Raw genomic sequence first — 20,230 nt, 5'->3', positions numbered from 1 at the left:
GAGTAAGTTTTAGTCACTAAACTCCGATACTGCTTATCAGCTCTAAATTGTAATATTTTCTTCCATAAAGTGAGACTATCCCGCACGTGTGACCCTCTTCACCTCAAGTGAGATGAACAATGTAACTGTAAAGTCTGTGTAATAATTTATTACTGTTGCTATTAGGCCATCTGACAGAGTACTTAGCAAATGTTCACAGAGTGATTAGTGAAGTGGGATAATTACAGTGTACAAACAGTAAGAGTGGATGAATTAAGAGACCAAACCAACAATAACACGTTCCCTTCGGGATCTTAAGTGTGTGTGGTGCATATCTATGATCTTGGAGTAGGAAGAGGATGGCTAAGGAAGGCAGAGACAAGAGAATTATCCGGTGTGTGCTTGCTTGCTTTTGTTTTCGAGACAGTCCCACTTAGTGTCTCGGGCCTAGATGTTATCCTGTAGCTCAGGTTAGCCTTGAACACATGGCGACCTGTCTGAATCCAGACAAACTTATTGTGACATCTTATCTCAACAAATAAACACTCTCAAAAATCAAAATTCACAGATATTAGTAAGCAACGAGTCCCTTGTGTGGGATTTGGTTGACTACCTCACAAACAGCCCAGGTGAGAACACTGCCTCAACTGCATCAACAGGTCACGTGGTAATTACTATGGAGAACCTAGGCGCGGCTAGTGGGAGCTACCAAATCATGGGTTGTTAGGGCGGAGTACAAGTAGAAGAAGAGGCTAAGGCTTGCATAGGGTTTTAAGTTGTGTAAACGAGAGAGAGCACTCAGTCTTCTCTAAACCTCCATTTCCATATCTCAAAATGGGAGCAGCACTCCCCCTCTCTCAGGACTTTTGTGACGATCAAATGAAGAAGCAGGCAAATCACTTAGCCGTCACTTGCTTAGTCACCCTCATCTTCATATCATGTGCAAGAGAACACTCGGTGAGTAGCGCCGGAGCATAAATCACCCCTCCACCACTTGATACAACCTCCAGTCACACAGAGAGCCGCTCTTGTCTCTGAAAAGTCTTGCAAACAGGGCTCAGTGTGGCCTACATCTTGTGAGGTCCCCACACACCGACATACTGCTTAGGTGAGGTCAGATACGCCTCTTGGAGACAGTGTTTCCCTGAGTCAAATGCCAGCAGATGTCCAAGGTAACAAAATTCTTCACCTTTCACTAACCACTGTTGTAACCTTCTGGAGTTCCTGAGTTATACTTGAGATTTAATTTTCTTTTTTATCTAAGTTGCTCCTCCCTATTTCACTTTTAGTAACACTTGCCTTTCTGTTTCCTGTCAATGCTTAGGATGTGCACATGAGCGTGTTTGTTCTTATTTGCCGTCAGTGAGGTCTTGCTAACGCAGGAGTTAGGGAAGTTAGAATAATGAGACATTGAGAGAAATGCCTTCTTACAATAGATATCACCGTCAATGAGGTGGTGGGCAATGAAGCATGCATTTGCTAGCAATCTCCCACTGACATGAAATAACTGCATTTTAAGGAAATAAAACCTAACCTTTCTTGAGATGACCTGTTAAATGAGTCAAAAAGCCCTAATTCTAAACCTATAAAATTAATCAAAACAATCCAACTGTGCAGCTGTCCTTGCTTCTGTCACAGAGTCGCTAATAATGCAGTGAGTTCTGGACCTTGGACATAAAAGGCATTTCACTCCCGCTCCTGCTCCCGCCCCCACCCTTCCTGAAAGCCATGCTCAAGCTCACTGTCTGACACAGAGCCCTCTTTCTCTGGGGAGAGGCTGGCCCAGACCCTCTGCCTGCGCGGTCCTTCCTGCCACAGCCTTATGCCTGTGCTTCCTGCCAGCCGGCAGTGCCCTGGTGTCTGCCCGGCTGCTGTACACTGAACAGATTGAGATACCAGCCAGAGGAGCAGAGGTTGCTTTAACTGGCTAAAGCTGCTATGTGCTGCGCGGATGGCCATGAATTTGTAGCCAAAATACTAATTGAGAGAGATTGAGAGAGAGAGAGAGAGAGAGAGGTACAGTTAACCACAGAATAAGAATGAAATGCTTGCTCTTCACCCTCGCTCTGTAGCACTGCTTTGAGCCTTCATAATTTACAGCAAGTTTGTAATTCTGTACCTTGGTGGAAGCAGAGTTTTCCCGGTAGACCCCTTGCACCAAGTCCATAAGAGCACTTGCTAAAAGTTCCACAACCTAAAAAGACAAGGGAAAAACAAAACAAAACAAAACAAAACAAAGTTGAAAGAAGAATTCAAAGGTGTAGCTCCATTTAGTTACAATGCAGGATTTGTGTTTGACAGAAAAATCAGAGTTATCTGCAAAGATTCTGGCAAATGGATTGCCCACCTGGATATTAAAGCTTCGATCCAATTTTTTTCTTAGTCACAATTCAAGCAAAAAGAAAATCTTACAAGCATAGTATTTCACCAATCTACATGAAAATCCAGTGACAACCATTTTGAACATAACCTTAAATCTCAGATGATGAATGAACTATTAACTCTATTTTCTGCATGTTTATTTCTGTCAAATGGATACCTTTCTAGTCCTTCCATTCTGGGAGCCATTACAACGCTAATTTTCATACTTAATACAGAAAGAACAAACAACAGTAAGAAAATGGCTTACCTTTCAAATGCATTTGTTCTATTGTACTTAAAATATACCACAGAACCGGATGTGGCCGTGCACTTTTTACGTCACAGTCCCTCCCCACGCAAAGGCAGGCAGATCTCTGTGAGTTCTAGGCCAGCCTGGTTTACATAGCAAATTCCAAAACAGCCAGGACTACATACAAAGACCCTGTCTCAGAAAAAGCCAACTGTTGTGGAGTATTCACCAGAGAAGACTGCTGGGACATGGGGTTAAGGCAAAAGAATGTCTTTATTGGCTGGCTACTCTGGGTGTTTGGGATCCCGGTACAGACCCAAGCCTTTCCCAGGGTGAACGTTTAAGCACAAAAACCATGTTCTGGGTTGACATATTTCAGTTAACAAGAAAATTTAGCCAAAAGTGGAACTACAGAAGCCAAAAAGGAAGGTTCATGCATTCACAGACCTTTCATTAACTATGAATTTTGATGGATTAGGCCTCTGTTTTACTTTTGGCAAGTGGTGCTGCCCACATCTTGAGTTCCACAGCCTGAACGGTACTTCCATCACGGAGTCAGTTGAGCTAAGGTCTTGGGGCCTACTAGTTACACCAACAACAGTAAAAAATGTACTATGGACATATTTGGGCCAAATATACAATAAACACTGATAATTCTGATAGAATTATTTAAAAAAAAACAAGCAAAATCAAAAGTGTTAAATTTATTTCACAATGTGAAACAAGCAGAAAACAGTAAATGTTCTCTTTGTGATGGCTTACATGAAGCATCTTAATTCAAGAGAATAAAGCAGCTAGTTAACTGGCAGTGTTCAAGGCAGCCATTTCAAAGGGGAGTTCCTCAAGGCAGCTCATGCTCTCCTTAGAGTCTTCACACGTGTTTAGCCCGCTATGTTATGAAGTCTGTCTCTGAGCTCTACTCTTGATTTCCTAAAGTTTAGTTCAGTTTTGATTGAATTCAAGCTGTAACTGAAGGACGTCAAGGGATACACACTCAAACATGAAGATACTTTAATCTCAGGTATCTTGTATTTAATAAGCTTGTTCTTAGAGGCAAATGACATCGATTTGAAGAAAGACTTACTTTAAAATTTTAACACATGAATATTTACCTCTTTTTACATTCACACTGCATACTGCTGCTGATATGGAAATTTTACTGATTAAAGGCATATTTTTTTCCTAGCTCTGCACAAGAGCTAATTTGTAAGACCCATAGTTTTTTTTTTTCTTCCTTCTTCATATCACATTTTCCTTTAAGTAACTAAATACTTAAGGAATATTATAGCAATACAGCTACAGAGGAACTGGAAGCACAGTGATACTACAATACTACCAGACGTACTGAGTTATTTAAGTGGGAAAGAGAGAAAATGAATGGATGTTTTTTTTTTCCTGAAAGTATCAGATAAGCCCTATTCCAAATCCAGAAGGATTGAATGTCGCCAATAGGTCTATGAAAGACTGAAACCAAATGCACAGAATCAGATTGGATGACAGTTTATACAAGCAACATCCCAAGATCTCCCTGGTGGCTGGACACATAATACAGATCAATCACTCACTCCGAGATGTTATGGTTTTGAAGCAGTCGGGGCTCTGAGACCGGCACTGGTAATGTGAAGAGGGAATTTCAAAGAGAAAGTCCAACGTAAAATGTCAAAATGATGGCGTGAACTTCTAACAGCAGATCTGGTTCTGGATAACCCAGGTTTCCTTTACCCCCTGAAATTCCAGATGCACAGAAGCAACAAAACATTTGTCCTGACCCTTTTTCTTTTAGTATGTTCACAGTTTATAAATGACCTGTACTTATATATGCCTGTGTTTGAACACAGATCTCTATAACTGTGGCAACCAGAAAGGAGAAGCAAACAGAGAAAGGGATAGCATGAAGAACAGGAACAGCCTAAAGGAGTTGATTGTGCCATAAGCTAATCCACACAAATAAATACCTTTCATAGCCTAGAATATTAGTTTAAATAATCATATCAAAGAATGATAATTTTCATCCTTCTTTACAACTGCAAATATTTATACAGAACTCATTTATAATGCAGTAAATTTGTTTAACATTTGTTTGTTTTCTTATTTTATTTTATTTTTTTTGAGAGAGAGGCAGCACTGGCTAGAACTCACTATATAGACTAGGCTGGTCTTGAACTTACAGATCTGACTGCCTCTGCCTTTGGAGTGCTGAAATTATAGGCATGCCTGGCTCAGACTCTTTAAAATATATATATTTACGTGTATGTGTGTATATCTGCTTGTTTGTATGTGCCCCACATACTTACAGGTGTCCCTGGAGAACAGAAGAGGGTCCCCTTGTTGTTACAAGCAGCTCAGAGCTGCCTCATGTGGGTGCTGGGAACCGAATCCAGATGCTCTACAAGAACAGCAAATGCTCTTAACCCCTGGGCCATGTCTCCCACCCCAACTTAACACTCTCCAGCTGCAACAGGAGCACTGTGTGTATGTGTATGTGTGTGTGATTTAATATGTAATTTGATAAGGGAGTTGTAATTTTATAAGTGGTTGTCTGTACATAATTGAAAAAACTTCAAGAGCTAGTAAAGACAACAGCACCCAGAGGACAGTCTAGGACCTAAAAGCCAAACCTCCTGACACTGTCTCCAGGCTGCCTGGTGAGCTAGACAAGAACAAAATTCAAGGTCTTTGTTCTTCAGGCCAAGGGGAAAGCAGAGAATCTCAACTAGAATTGTGATGGAAAGGCAAATGCAAGAGAACAAAGCAGATACCAAGAATGAGAGGATCTTCATGCTGTTTCAGGGCTTGCTACACATTTCTGCTATGAGACTTGAAGTGGATCAATTCCGAGTTCTGTTTCCTTCAAATATAAGATGAAGGCAGGTTCAAAAATTGGTTTGTTAAGGTTCTCTGTGGCTCAAAATTTCTATTAGTAATACAAATCTCAGCCAGACATGGTGGTACACACCTTTAATCCCAGCACTTGGGAGGCAGAGGGTTCAAGGCCAGCCTGGTCTACAGATGGAGTTCTAGGACAGCCAGAGAAACCCTACACAAAGTTTCTACACAGAGAAAACCTGCCTCAAAACAAAACAAAACAAAAACAAAAACAAACAAACCAAAACCCAAAAACAAACCAACCAAACAAAAACCCAGCACACACAACATAATTCCCAAAACACCCAAAAAACAAAATCCATAAATCTCAGCATTTATAATTAGGCAAGACACTAGTGACTTTGTATTGCTATGAAGCAAAATAATTGTTAGAAACAGCATCTGGAAGGAGAGTCTGTCTGGACTCTGGGTTTCAGCAGGTCTAGTTCATAACTGTGTAAGAAAACCATAGGTGTGGGAGCATGTAGTGAAAGGGTTAGGCTAACTTTGTAACCTATATGTCTTCTAAAGCCTATAGTTTTGAGTTTTAGGTTCAGGTTAAGCTAAAGCCTCTTAGTACCTTTCCAGAGAATGGAAAAATGTGACCCTATCTGTGAGGACAGATAGAAAAAAATTGAGCAAGCAATGACCTTCACTCAGCAAAAAGAAGGACCAGACCCTTGTCTTTGAGATAGCAACCAACCCAGACTTCTTCTGAGTAGCACCTGACCTCCAGCCAAGAGCCCGCAGCCCTAATCTTTAAGGATGAGCTAACCACCCCCACCTTCAATTGCAGCTGCATCCACACTTGGAGGACTGGCCAAGCTTGAGCACCTAAGACTAACCAATTATCTTACTTTATAGCTTCCTTATCCAATCCTAAATTGCCAAAGCTGCAACTTCAAATTTCCCGCAATTTTTCTTTTAAAAACCTAAAGGCCTTTGTCTCCCGGAGCCACTCTTTGCTGACCGGCAGGGGTGACCCCATTGCACAATGGTTAATAAACGTCTTGCTTTTGCAACAAGTCCGTGGTCTGTGGGAGTTTCTGGGAAGGGCGAGATCTTGAACTCCTGAGCTGTGAGACCCCAGGTCTTACAGTAGCAGAACACAGCACTTATATCACAGTAGTCAGGAAGCAGCCAGGGATAACAGACCCCTAAGGAGCTAATGAAATCACCTATGTCCTTCAGTTAGGCCCCATTTCCGGAATGTCCCCAAATAATGCCATCAGCCCTAAGTATATATTTTTGAGGTAAAAATTACTTCATTTTTCTAAATTTTTATTTTTTGAAATTATAATGTATCATTCCCTTTTCCCTCTCAAATCTCAAATTCATGGCCTCTTTTTTCTTTTCTTTCTTCTTCTTCTTCTTCTTCTTCTTTTTTTTTTTTTAGGGTTTCTCTGTGTACTCTTAGCTATCCTGGAACTTGCTCTGTAGACCAGGCTGGCCTCAAACTCAGAACTCATAGATCCACCTACCTCTGCCTCCCAAGTGCTGGGATTAAAGGTGTGCACCCGACTGTCCAGCTTCATGGCTTCTTTTTACTTAAATGTATATTATTTTTATTTAAATATCTAACTATAACTTGCAAAGCTTATATAATGTTGTGTGTATATAATTTCAAGGCCGTCCACATAATGGATAAGCAGTTGTTGGGGTGATCTCTACCTGAGGAGGATTTCTTCCATTCTCAGCAGTCCTAAGTTGCCTGTACTTCTTTTTTCTAGCGTTGGGGTTCTGTGTAGTCTTCTCCTTCCACATAGGCACACCTAATGGTATCATCCTTGTTTAGATTTGGTTCCCTTATGCTATATTTTCATTTATCAGCTTGTCATGGACCTTATCCCCGTGTGATGATTTCTTCTTTTCTTTTTGGTGCTCCTAGGGGTTGAATCAGGGCTGCGCTACATCCCTGAGCTACATTCAAGCCTTTCTTTCACTTTATCTTGAGGAAGGGTCTCATTAAGTTACTGAGGCAGGCCTGATCCTCCTTCCTGCTTCAGACTCCCGAGTAGATGGGACTGCTATCTGAATTCTGCTGATTTCTTTCTCTGTGAAGTTTTATGGACTCATCTCTCTTGGTTCTCAGGCATGGAGAATGACGATAAAACCATTTCTATTGAAAAATATTACTATAATTGATGGCCTATCTAGAGAGTTGACAAACAAGTGGTAGTTGAGCCACCTGAAGATCACACCGCTGACTGGGCATGCAGCTTGGGCAGAGGGCTTGCTTAGCGTGCACAAGACTCTGGGTGCCATGAGAAAACCCAAACCAGAGCAAAGCAAAAGATAAAAACGCTGAGTTCTGACTCCTGAAACTGTATTGTCTTCATAAAAATAAAAGCTGAAACCTAGAGGCATGCCCGCTGCCACACAGAGGTGGGCATGTGCATGGAAGACACCCAGAGCCACGCCGGCCACCATGCAGCGGTGGGTGGGTACCTCTACAATGAGCTAGTATATGGTGGAAAGGCGGGAGATAGAGAGAAGTGGAAAGGTTGTGCACTATGAAGAGGGAAGGAATTGGAAACATGAGGGTAGCGAGGACCAGTCTGATTCGAGTAGCTTGCACTTCCACCTGAGGCCATGGTGTTCTGGCCTGTGCTGCTTCTGAGGGCCATGAGTGAGTCTGTGGCCCTGCAGTAGCAAGGGTCTATGCTGATGTCTGTGGCTCATGCTACCACCAAAAGCCATGCAGACATCCCTGGTCTGGGTTGCAGCCTAGGGCGAGGTTGATGTCCCTGGGCTGGGCAGAGCTCGCCCTGTCCCTCACTGGCTATAGCACTAGGGAGAGCTGGCCCCACCCCTCGCCTGGCCAGCATGGAAGTGCCGACCCTTGTGGCCTAGATGTGGAAAAGCTGGCCTTGATGGCATGAGTGTGTCCAAACAGCTACCACCCAGACTCAGATCCAGGGCCTTGATGTCACCCACCCAACATCTACCCTGTCTGTGAACTGCTGGAGTCCTGCAGATCCAAAGCTGCAGGATCTCCTTGACACAGGGCAACAATAGGCTACCCAAGAGCAGTCCAGATGTAGATCCAATATTGATGGTGCAGCAGAAGCCAGAGGCCTTAAGCCAGACCAACGAGTCATTGCAATGAACATTTGTAAATAAAGATGTGTAGACAAAAGGGTATAATGTATCACACATAAAACACACTGCAGCTTCCACAGCGAGGTGATTTTTTTATTATTTTAATTTTTTGTTTTCTTTTGGAAAGGAGGTTGCAAGGGTAGAGGATAGATATGGAGGGATGGGGAGATGGGCAGACTTGGAGTGCATGATGTGAAATTCAGAAATGACTGACAAAAAGTTAAAATATCATAATAGAAATTGAGAAAAGCAGAAAGTGATAAGAGAAAAGCAGTCAACCCTACTCCCCAGGAAAAATGGTCCTTGCATTGTTATACAAAGATATCTATAAAATATTCCTAAAGAAAAAAGGCTGCTCATAAAACAGAGGTATTTTTAAAGCAAAATGAGGTCAGTCTATTTGGCTTTTATACACAAAGAACAAGTCTGAAAGGAAAAACAAAAAGGGAAAATGATAATGTAAAATGATAGAGACTAGAAAACTTTTAATTAAAAATTTCCAACCTTTCTGAATCACTCATGTTTATAAAGGCTAAATTTATAACTGCTTAAGCAGATCACATACTATAATCCTATCCCCCTTTTATTGTCCTGCTTTTGTAATTGGGTGAAAGAATAAGCTTTTCCCCTCCCAGCCAGCATATTCTGTTTTTATTCCCCGAGAGGCTTCAAGCTGAATTATGTCCACAAACTGATTTACAGAACATTGTCAGTCAATAGTCTCTAGACTAGCCAAAATAAGATCAGTAAATGGTGGTAAGTATTCTGTGTAGTCAAGTTGTGCCGTTCTCAATAAATGTGATTCGGGCATCCTGTCAGTGTGCAGCTGACAGATGGATCGGGCTCAAGAATGCGAAGGATGCTTAGCCAGTGTACCAGAGCACTCTGAATTAGAAGCTAGAGCAAAATATAACTAAATCTTTAGGGGAAAAAGGATAAATATAAGCTAGTGTGGCTCTAGTTAAGGTCAACAGGCAGAGCTCATGTGATAAGGTAATATAGGTGAACTTAATTTAACGTGAAAGGGTTGTCGTGTGGGGCTGGAGAGAGGAATCAGTGGTAAAGGGGCCTGGCTGCTCTTCCAGAGGACCCGAGTTCGATTCTTAGCTCTCACATGGCAGCTCACAACTGTCTAGAGCATCTGACACTGCTTTTTATCCTTTGCAGTACCAGGCTTGCATGTGATGCAGAGACCTACATGCAGAAAAATTTACTGTGTGTGTGTCTATGATGTGTGTGTGTGTGTGTGTGTGTGTGTGTGTGTGTGGACTCGTGCTATAGTTTGTGTGTGAAGGCTAGGAGAAAATATTGTTGAGTTAGCCCTCTCCTCCCATTTGGGTTCAAGGGGTTAACCTCAGGTCACAGGATGTGTAAAGCAAGTACTTTTACCTACTGAGCCATCTTGCTGGCCCTTGAAAGGTCATTTTTAGTGACTTTTTTTTTCATTTTTTATTTTTTTTACTACATTCATGACAATGTAGAATAACAAAGCAAGATGAAACCCATCATTCTTTCTAGAGGAGTATGAATACAGAACACTTCAGCCTTTACTATTCTTCACAGCTGCTAGCAAAAGAAACCAGTGTGTGCCTGTGTGCCATGCTGATGGCATTAATCACACACAAGTTCACTGCACTCCTAGATGTTCTTACTTGAGAAACAGAAGCATGGGCAGAAATACTCTAGGGGACAAGTACAATTTTCGGGCTGGGGATGTAGCTCAGCGCTTGGCTAGCATGCAAAGGCACTATGTTTAAGGAGAGGTGGTACATAGGTAACCCTGGCACTTGGAAGCAGAAGCAAGTAGAGCACAAGGTTAAGGTCATTTTAGGGGACTTATACGCTAGCGTGGGCTATGTTTCAAAAACAAACAAAAACGCTAGTAAATTTTCATTGTCATTTCCTTTCTTCTTTTTTTTTTTTTTTTTTGACAGGGTCTACGGAGCCCAGCTGTCCTGGAACGCAGAGATCCACTTGCCTCTGCTTCCTGAGTGTTGGGATTAAAGTCATGCATTGGCCTGCCTTTCAAACATTTTAGGAAGAAGAAAATAAGGTTTTGGCATAAATACAGGCCATCCATATTATCAGGAAAATACAGAAGCAGAGATAAGAAGGGGGCTAGAGAAATGGCTAAGAGGACTGTGGCTCTTGCAGAGGGCCTGGGTTTGGCTAGGTCCATGGCAACATGGCCACCTGCAACTCCTGCTCCTGGGATCCAACATTCTCCTCCGGCCTCTAGGAGCATCAGCCACACACGTGGTACAGAGAAAATAAAATAAAGACATCCTAAGAAAAAGAAGGAAGGAAGCCAGCCAGCAAGCAAGCGGAGATAGAGGAGGCTTAGGGTACCAGAGCACAAACGAAGCACAGGGCACATGAGAGAGCAAGTTAAAGATTTTCATTATCAAAGTGAGGCTGTGAGGCCTGGATAAAGAAAGGCGTTCTCCCATAGAGACTGACGGCACCATCTAATGCTTGTAAGGTTCTTTATCATTTACAAACTGGGTTCCAACTCCTTGTCTTGTTCCAGGTGGATTCTGTTCCCCCAGACCAGAGCCCCCAGGCTGGCAGTCTCACTCAGGCAGTGACCTCTGCAGAATACAGGCAGCAGTAACTGTGGCCAAATACTGAAGGTGACGCCTCCTCAGCCACCAGCTGGGCAGATGAGCCCAGATGAGCCCTGTTCTGCATACTGATTAATATAAATGAGTGGCTCTGATACAGCCATTGCTGGAGTCCATGAAAGAAGGCGCTCCGATTCCATCCTACCAGCTTTACTGCAGACACTGATGAAAGGCTCCTGCCATAAACACCACTAACTCACAGAAGTTCTGGAGGGGGCTGTCTGAAGGGAGGCTTTTTCAGTGCTGCCAGGCGAGTAAGGCCATGTGTGTCTGCGGGAGGGATGACAATCTGTTCTACTGAGCTAGAAGTTCTGGCTAAGAGGGACAGCAGGCAGAAATGGCACGACCAACAGGACAGGTGCAGCAAAACTCCAGCAAATTGATAATCTTCACCTTTAATTTAGAGCAGCTGATACAATGCTGAACAAACTACTGGTGACATAGAGGTATTGGAAAACTTCAGTTAACTAAATGAAAGTATACAATCACGATAAACACAATGGGAAACAGACCCACAAGCTCACAAAAGCAGAATAAAAACTGTTGAGATTTCATTCTGTATCAGCTGGTGCATTCCTGGCAAGAATGCTTGTTGATAGCCTCCTATGTGGCTCACAAAACTGGTCTCATTAGGCTACAATTTCTTTAATAAGGATCAGCAAGACCACTAAGCCTCACAGCCTGATTTCAATACAGAGCACCCGCAGCTGTAAGTGTAACCAGGTTGGCAGACAAAAACATTCCCAAGAGACACTTGTGTAGCCAGGTGTGGTGGCACACACCTTTAATCCCAGTACTCGGGAAGCAAAGGCAGGTGGATCTCTGTGAGTTCGAGGACAGCCTGATCTACACAGCCAGTTCCAGGACAGCCAGGGCTACATAGAGACACACTGCCTCAAAAGAGAGAGTGAGTGAGTGATTAAGGAGGTATGAGGGGAGACTGTCATTCAATCTATCAGACTGCCAAAACAATGGACCCCAAAGAAATGAGAATTTATCCAGAATTCTCAAGATGGGAGAAGAAAAAGGCCAGCCAGAGGGGAAACTTGCCTCCCAGAAAGAGTTTCACACAGTTGCAGACAATGATGGGCAGGGCAGGCAGGGCCACACCTTGACTGGACTGCTTAAAAGACCTGCATATCCTTGACTCTGTTTAAACTTTGATCACAACCCAGGCTTCAGAAGATGGACTTTGGATGTTTGCTGGCTCTCTGTTTCCCTCTTCCCAATGTGGCCATTAAATAAATCTCCTTTTTCTGCTTCTTCTGGTAACTTGGCTTATTTAGGATAGAAACCTGGACTGCTCTTGTGGCAGATTGTGACCACAGGTTCCATAACATAAGAAGAGAATTTATTCCTGCACATAAATTGTCCCTTGACTTCCAAATATGCATTGTGGTACATGTCCTCCCAGACCCCCCTGAATAAATAAAGACTTAAAAAAATTCCTTCAACTAAGTAGTATACTTAAAGAGGTTTGTGGGTAAAGCATCATTATTGGGACTTTTAGGTCTCAGGAAATCTGTATGTCCAGAACTGAGCTTAGGCTGGGTTGTAGGACTTTAACAAAGCCAGCATTCCTCAGGAATTGGTGAAACCAATACCAATCTGCCGAAAGGAGTCATTTTCCTCACCTCTGGCAGAGGGACATACGGCTACTAGGACTCTTTAAGCTCATGCCAGTCTCTAGCCTCCCTGAGTCTTTTCCTCATAAGTGTTTGTAATACATTTCCAAGTTCATCCTAGCCTCTTGATCCTCCCCATCCCAAAGCTACACATCCTCTTTATAACCCAGCTACTCTTGCTAGTGTCTCTCATTTGCTATGCTCTATTCTTTATCTCTCACTATCTCCACTGCTCTCCAGCCCCCACACCATAGGTATGACCATTTCTAGTCCACAGTCTACTTTGGATTCTTCCAGATACCTCTAGATACCTTTTCTCTTATTCACAATAAAAACCTTCCCCTAGTAGCGGAGTGGGCAGGGACTATGTCTAAATGAATTCTAATATGCAACTTTATCACATCTTACATACATTGTAATATCTTTTAACGGACACATTGTTTATCTAGATCACTAAGGAAGTTACACACAGATGAGCTGTAAGCCTCAGTCTACCCCTCTTCTGTCTCTGGGTCTCCATTTACTTACCCAGGAGAGAGGTACCTGGAATTACCAACAACCATCTCCATCCTCATTTACAGCAGATCCACATTTGCAGTTCTGTGGTTTTTGTTTTTGTCTGAGATAGGGTCTCATTACTTTGTAGCCCAAGCTGGCTTCAAACTTGCCACAGTTGTCCTGTATCCCTTTTGCCAATATGAGCTACTACCTCTGGCTGGATTTTAAAATTAACATCTGTTAACACAACTGGTTTGCTAGCTAAAATCTTAAAAAAAAAAAAAAAAAGAGAACAAAACAAACAAACAAACAAACAAAAAAGCAATCCAAAAACAATACCACCTTTTGAATAAAGATAATTTTTTTGCCATTGACCACTGACTAAAGCCAAATAATCATGAATTTAAACACCAAATTGGCTCCTAAAAAAAAAATGGCAGATTTTGAAAGTTTAAAAATTTGCAAAAAAAAAGGTGGGGAAATGAGATGCTGTTGAAAAAGTTGTATTTCTAGAAAAAATGTAAATAGGGGTTGAGAACTGAATGGATCGGGAAAACAAACAAACAAAACAAAAAACCCCACCAAGGCAATTCTGATATCATGATATAACTGTCAATTGTTCTATTTTCCATTTTCTCCAACATGAAAACTGCTAAAGAAGAAGGCCATTGGCTCTAGGATGTCACACTCAGAGCCTTGTTTACTCAGGGGCACTACTACATTTTGGCTGAATTTTAAGAGAAGTGTGCCTACTATTCCAGTGATTTGCCTATTTTCTTTTAATGTGGCTATTAATCTCCATGTTGTTTACAGTTCCTCACCTAGGAACTCTTCTCAAAGGTTTCAGCTGAAAGACTGTGGAATGAGTGCAACCTCACAATAAGACCTACAAGTACATCATGCATGCACTTAGATGGTTCAGTTTTCAGTCCTTCCTTTTTCTTCCCTCCCTCCCTCCTTCCTTCCTTCCTTCCTTCCTTTTTTGTTTTCTGGGACAGGGCTTCTCTGTGTAGTCTTGGCTGTCCTGGACTCGCTTTTGTAGACCAGGCTACAACACACAGAGATTCGCCTGCCTATGCCTCCCAAGTGCTGGGATTAAAGGCATGCACCACCATGCCTGGCCCCTACATTTGTTCTGTAAAAGAAGGTCTGGAAATACAGGTACGATTCATGTGTTAAAACCTACATTGCATAAATGGGACCCCATGAAACTGAAAAGCTTCTGTAAAGCAAAGGACACCATCATCAAAACAAAGCGACTGCCTACAGATTGGGAAAGAATCATCACCAACCCTTTATCTGACAGAGGACTCATATCCAGTATATACAAAGAACTAATGAAGCTGAAAAGCAGCAAACCAAGTAATCCACTTAAAAAATGGGGAAGAGAGCTAAACAGAGAACTCTCTGTAGAGGAATATCGAATGGCAGAAAAGCATTTAAAGAAATGCTCAACCTCATTAGCCATTAGGGAAATGCAAATCAAAACAACCCTGAGATTTCACCTTACACCCATCAGAATGGCCAAGATCAAAAACTCAAGTGACAACACATGCTGGAGAGGTTGTGGAGAAAGGGGAACCCTTCTCCACTGCTGGTGGGAATGTAAACTTGTACAACCACTCTGGAAATCAATCTGGCGCTTTCTCAGACAACTAGGAATAGCGCTTCCTCAAGATCCACCCATACCACTCCTAGGCATATATCCAAAAGAGGCTCAAGTACACAAAAAGGACATTTGCTCAACCATGTTTGTAGCAGCTTTATTTGTAATAGCCAGAAGCTGGAAATAGCCCAGATGCCCCTCAACTGAAGAATGGATGCAGAAATTGTGGTACATCTATACAATGGAGTATTACTCAGCAATGAAAGATAAGGAAATCATGAAATTTGCAGGTAAATGGTGGGATCTGGAAAGGATCATCCTTAGTGAGTTGTCCCAGAAGCAAAAAGATAGACACAGTATATACTCACTCATATAAACATACAACATAGGATAAACCCACTAAAATCTGTACATCTAAACAAACTAAGCAAAAGAGAGGACCCTAACTAAAATGCTCAATCCCCATCCTGAAAAGCAAAGAGGATGGACATCAAAAGAAGAAGAAAACAGGAAACAACCTAAGAATCTGCTACAGAGGGCCTCTGAAAGCCTCTGCCCTGCAGACTATCAAAGCAGATGCTGAGCCTGATGGGCAACTGTCGGGCAGAGTGAATGGATTTTTATGTAAGAAGTGGGAAATAGCAAGAGCTGGAGAGGACAGGAACTCCACAAGGAGAGCAACAGAACAAGAAAATTTGAACACAGGGAACTTCCCAGAGACTCATACTCCAACCAAGGACTATTCATGGAGATAACCTAGAACCCCTGCACAGATGTAGCCCATGGCAGTTCAGTGTCCAAGTGGGTTACACAGTAATGGGAAGAGGGACTGCCTCTGACATAATCTGATTGGCCTGCTCTTTGATCACCTCCCCTTGAGGGGGGAGCAGCCTTACCAGGCCACAGAAGATGACAATGCAGCCACCTCTGATGAGAACTGATAGACTAAGATCAGAAAGAAGGAGAGGAGGACCTCCCCTATCAGTGAACTTGGGGAGGGGCATGCATGCAGAAAGGGGAGGGAGGGTGGGATCGGGAGGGTAGAAGGGAGGGGCTTATGGGGGGGATACAAAATGAATAAAGTGTAATTAATAAAAGTTAAATAAAAAAATGTTAAAAAAAACCCAAAAAAACCCTACATTGCTTGTATTTTTCCCAAACACCCTTACAACGTTTCAAACACCTAGCTATCAAGGGAATCTAAGCAATGTGGTCTCTTGGTACTATGCTACAAAAAAAGTAGATAATTATCCACTTCCCCCTGTAGTGGTTTGAACAAAAATGGCCTCCATAGGCTCAAAGGGAGTGACACTATTAGGTGGGTGGCTTTGTTGGAGGAAGTGTGTCAGTGGGGGTGGGCTTTGAGGTTTCAAAAACAAAAGCCAAGCCCATCTGTAGATCAGGATGTAGAACTCTCAGCATAACCATTCCTGCCTTCATGCTACCATACTTCCCACCAAGATGACAATGGACTAAACTTCTGAACCGTAAGCTAGCCTCCAATTAAATGTTTTCTTTATAAGAGTTGCTGTGGTCATGGGGTTTCTTCACAGAAACAGAAACCCTAATGCAGAAGTTGGTACCAGGGAATGGGGTATTGCTGTGATAAACTGACCATGTTTTTGCCTGGAGGACTATGGCACAGTTAGGGACTTTGGACTAGAAAAGTGATTGGACTTTTAAAGTAGGATTTACTGGGCCATACTAGTAGGAGCATGGAAGACAATGGTGCTGAGGGTGAACTGAACTCTGGGGGTCCTTTTCAAGAGGTTTCAGAGGAGTAGAATGTTAATATGTGGCCCAGCAATTGTTCTTGTGATATTTTGGCAAAGAATGTGCCTGCTTTCTGCCTTCATTCTGCCTCAGGCTAAACTGAAGTTATATGGATTAACAGCTTTGGCATAGGACATTTCCAAACAACCCAGCATTGACTGTTGTGTGGCTATTAGTAGATGGTTTTATGCAGCCCTATAATGAAAAGGAGCAATCTAAGCAAGGAGAAACACAAAATGCACAGTTGGAGGAGAAAAGCAACTGTAAACAGATTAAAGAAAAACCTGATGCAAAGTGGAGTAAAGGGAGTGGTGACCTCAGAGCAAGACCCTACAAGCTAAGATACCAATTTCTGAAAAAAGAATGTTTAAAAAGCTTAGGGTTTCCCACAGTAAGGGGAACAGGGACTATCTCTGACAGGAACTCAATGGCAGGCTCTTTAACCTCCCCACCCTCCAAGGGAGGAGCAGTCCTATTAGGCCACAGAGGAGGACTTTGCAGCCAGCCCTGAAGATACCTGATAAAACAGGGCCAGACGAAAGGGGAGGAGGTCCTCCCCAATCCGTGGACTTGGAAAGGGGCAGGGAGAAGCTGAGGGAGGGAGGATGGGATTGGGAGGGAATAAGGAAGCGGGATACAGCTGGGATACAGAGTTAATAAAATGTAACTAATAATAATAAACAATAAAAAAGAAAGAAACACACACACAAAAAAAAAAAAAGAAAAGAAAAAAAAAAAGCTTAGGACAGGCATGGTGGCACACACCTTTAATCCTAACACTTGAAAAGCAGAGGCTGGCAGATCTAAATGCAAGGCCAGCCTGGTCTACAGGGCAAGTTTCAGAACAGCCCAGGTAAGGCAGTAAAGGAAACCCCTGAAACAGAAAGCTAATGAAATGTGACTGAACAACAAGGCCAAGTTCCAGTTCAGCAGCAGAAGTTGGCAGCTTTGGTTATGGGGTTTTGGTTTCAGAGTCAGAATACAAGAAAGGAATTGTGGAATCTCCATGTCTGGCCAAGGAGAGCTGCTGAGGTCAGGTATATATGAGGGTGTCCCCACATGGAGGCCTAGAGAGGCCATTGTGTGAAGCTGCGAAGGTGAAGCCTGGATTGCCTTGGGGACTGGAAAATATTGGAGATGCCAGAGTAGTGGGATATCTGCTGAGGAAAGCTGCTACCAGGGCGTGGAACCAGCTTAAGACAGAAGTGGGTGTCAGTCAACAAAGCTGAAGGGAGCTGGAGATCTGCATCGCACATGGAGAAGCGGTTTGGAGTTTGTCCAGCTGCTTTTTGGTCTTGTTTTGGTCCAATATTTCCTCACTATGGTGCCTTTCCTCCCTTTTGGAACAGTAATATAAATTCTGTGTCATTGTAAATTGGAAGTATGCAAAAAATAGTTTTTTTTTTTTTTTTTTTTTTTTTTTTTTGAGGATTACAGGTAAGAGACTGCACGAGTCTCAGAAGAGACTTTGAACTTTTAAACTGGGTTCAGACTGATAAGACTATGGACACTTTTGAAGTTGGTTAATGAGATGGCTTCAAGCCTATGGGGGTCAAGGAGTGGAAAATGGTGGTTTGACTGAAAATGGCTTCCATTGACTCATGGGGAGTGGCACTGTTAGGTGTGGCCTTGTTGGAGTAGGTGTGGTCTTGTTAGAGGAAGTGTCATTGGGGATGTGCTTTGAGATTTTAAAAGCCCAAGCCCAGTCTTTTTCTTCCTCTTGCCTGTGGAACTCGATGTAGAATTCTCAGCTACTTTCCAGCACCATCTCTGCCTTTGTGCCACCATGTTCCCTGCCATGATGATAACAGACTAAATCTCTGAAACTGTAAGCAAGCCCTAATTAAATCTTTCTTTTATAAGAGTTGCCCAGGTCATGGTGTGTCTTCACAGCAATGGTGACTAAGACAACCCTTTCAAAGAAAATGTCGTAGAAATTGGGGCTGGTTGCATTATGCACTTGGATCAAATAAGGGTTACCCTGTGGTCAGAAGCTCTTCAGACTATAAAGATATACAATTGGGATTTTCTTGGAGGGTGGTGGATTGAACACAGCATCTTGTGCAGGGTATGCTCTATATAGCAGTATTGGATTGTTTTTGGTTTATTTTGTTTGTTGAAACAGGGGTTTGCTATACAATCCCTTGGCTGGTCTGGAATAGATATGTAGGCTAGGGTAGCTTCTAAGCTCCAAAACCACAAAAGCCGGAAGGTTCCTGGACGTCAGGAGGTTGGAAAGATGAGGATTCATGAACAGAACAGATACACTCTATTCACTCCAGGTGAAGGCTGCCACAAAAGCTACTAGGCAGGTACCCAGGCACATGATAGTACACACAGACACACATGCTGACTGCAGGAGGCAAAAGCAAGGACTCACACCTCTGACCTCAAGGCCAGTCTATAGAAAATCCATCTAAAGGTGCCATTCTGCCCAAATGGTCATATAACAGAATCTACCACTGCTTACCTCATGTTCCCTGGGTATCAGGTATGCTCACCATTAGCCATCTTGGTCTAAGATGTATGTCCATCTAAGATGTATGAACTGGCCCTCTGCTCCCAGCCCTGCTCAAGTACTGGGATTACAGTGTGTGCCCACACTCAGTTTATAATCTGTTTCCATCTTCCCACATATAATGTTACGACAGAGCTTATTATGGAGTGATAACTGATGCAAATGAGCAATGACCAAAGAGACCAATGCAGAGGAAAACATTCTCTTAGCCTCAGAAAGGACAAAGGCTTACGAGACCAAAATGGCTTTGAAGTTACATCTTCGCTGCTTAGCATAATGCATATAAAATATTTTGTTGTATGCCAATACCACTGGAATATGTGAATAGTTGCATGAAATCTTAAGTATTTTAAAAATAAATCTGAAGTTATCACTTTGCAGCAGCATCATTCTCAGAAATTTATCCTGGCCTATCACCATATGTATTTTAAAATACATGGATAATGAAGCCACATACATTTCTCCATGAAGAGCGGACACAATGGGCTGTGCTGTGCTGGAATATGTTTGAAATTCTTCATATCTAGGACATATCTAAAAGACCTTGGGTTCTCTGTTATGGGCACGTCTTTATTAACTTTGCTTGAGTATTTTGTTGTCATTCATACACTTGCCATCTCCATGACAGGATCAAGCTCTACGTTCCCAGTTTTGTCTCTTTACTACAAATACCAGCCCTGTCTAGAATCCAGAAGACAGACATGATGTTGCTTTGATTTTATAGATAGGAAAACTAGAAACAAAAAACAACTTGATTTTGCTGATGAGTTACTTCCCTAAAGTACTCTATAAAGCCTTCTTGATATTATAGTGAAATAGTTATCCCATTATTTAGGAGTTAATAGTTATGGTGCTATAAATCCCAGGATTGCAGAAAAAGATGGCAGACTTGAACTTGAAATTCTGAGTGTTTTAAAAGGCTAACAGAAAAAGTGAAAGAGAGCGAGAGGGGAAGAAAAGAAAGATGGGTGAGAGAAAATACAGTTTGAGCTGAGGATACAGCTCAGTTGGCACAATGCTTACCTAGCA

At 42.4% G+C, this 20,230-nt stretch overlaps 1 protein-coding gene across 3 annotated transcripts in view; it reads right to left on the bottom strand.

The window, feature by feature from the left end:
• Positions 1-20,230, bottom strand: part of Pdss2 (decaprenyl diphosphate synthase subunit 2) — a 216,626-nt gene that overhangs the window by 67,762 nt on the left and 128,634 nt on the right. For 2 of the 3 annotated variants that reach the window (XM_060373607.1, XM_060373609.1), the window contains exon 4: positions 2,099-2,173. The exons of the other annotated variant lie outside the window; for it this stretch is intronic. In XM_060373607.1, coding sequence (XP_060229590.1) covers positions 2,099-2,173 — 75 coding nt within the window. The remainder of the gene's footprint in view (positions 1-2,098; positions 2,174-20,230) is intronic. 3 annotated transcript variants of the gene reach the window in all.

The sequence above is a fragment of the Meriones unguiculatus genome, chromosome 20 (assembly GCF_030254825.1).
Source record: "Meriones unguiculatus strain TT.TT164.6M chromosome 20, Bangor_MerUng_6.1, whole genome shotgun sequence".
Taxonomy (NCBI): Eukaryota; Metazoa; Chordata; class Mammalia; order Rodentia; family Muridae; genus Meriones; species Meriones unguiculatus.
Note: the sequence above shows the minus strand (reverse complement) of the source record. Positions and strands in the feature narration are given on the sequence as shown.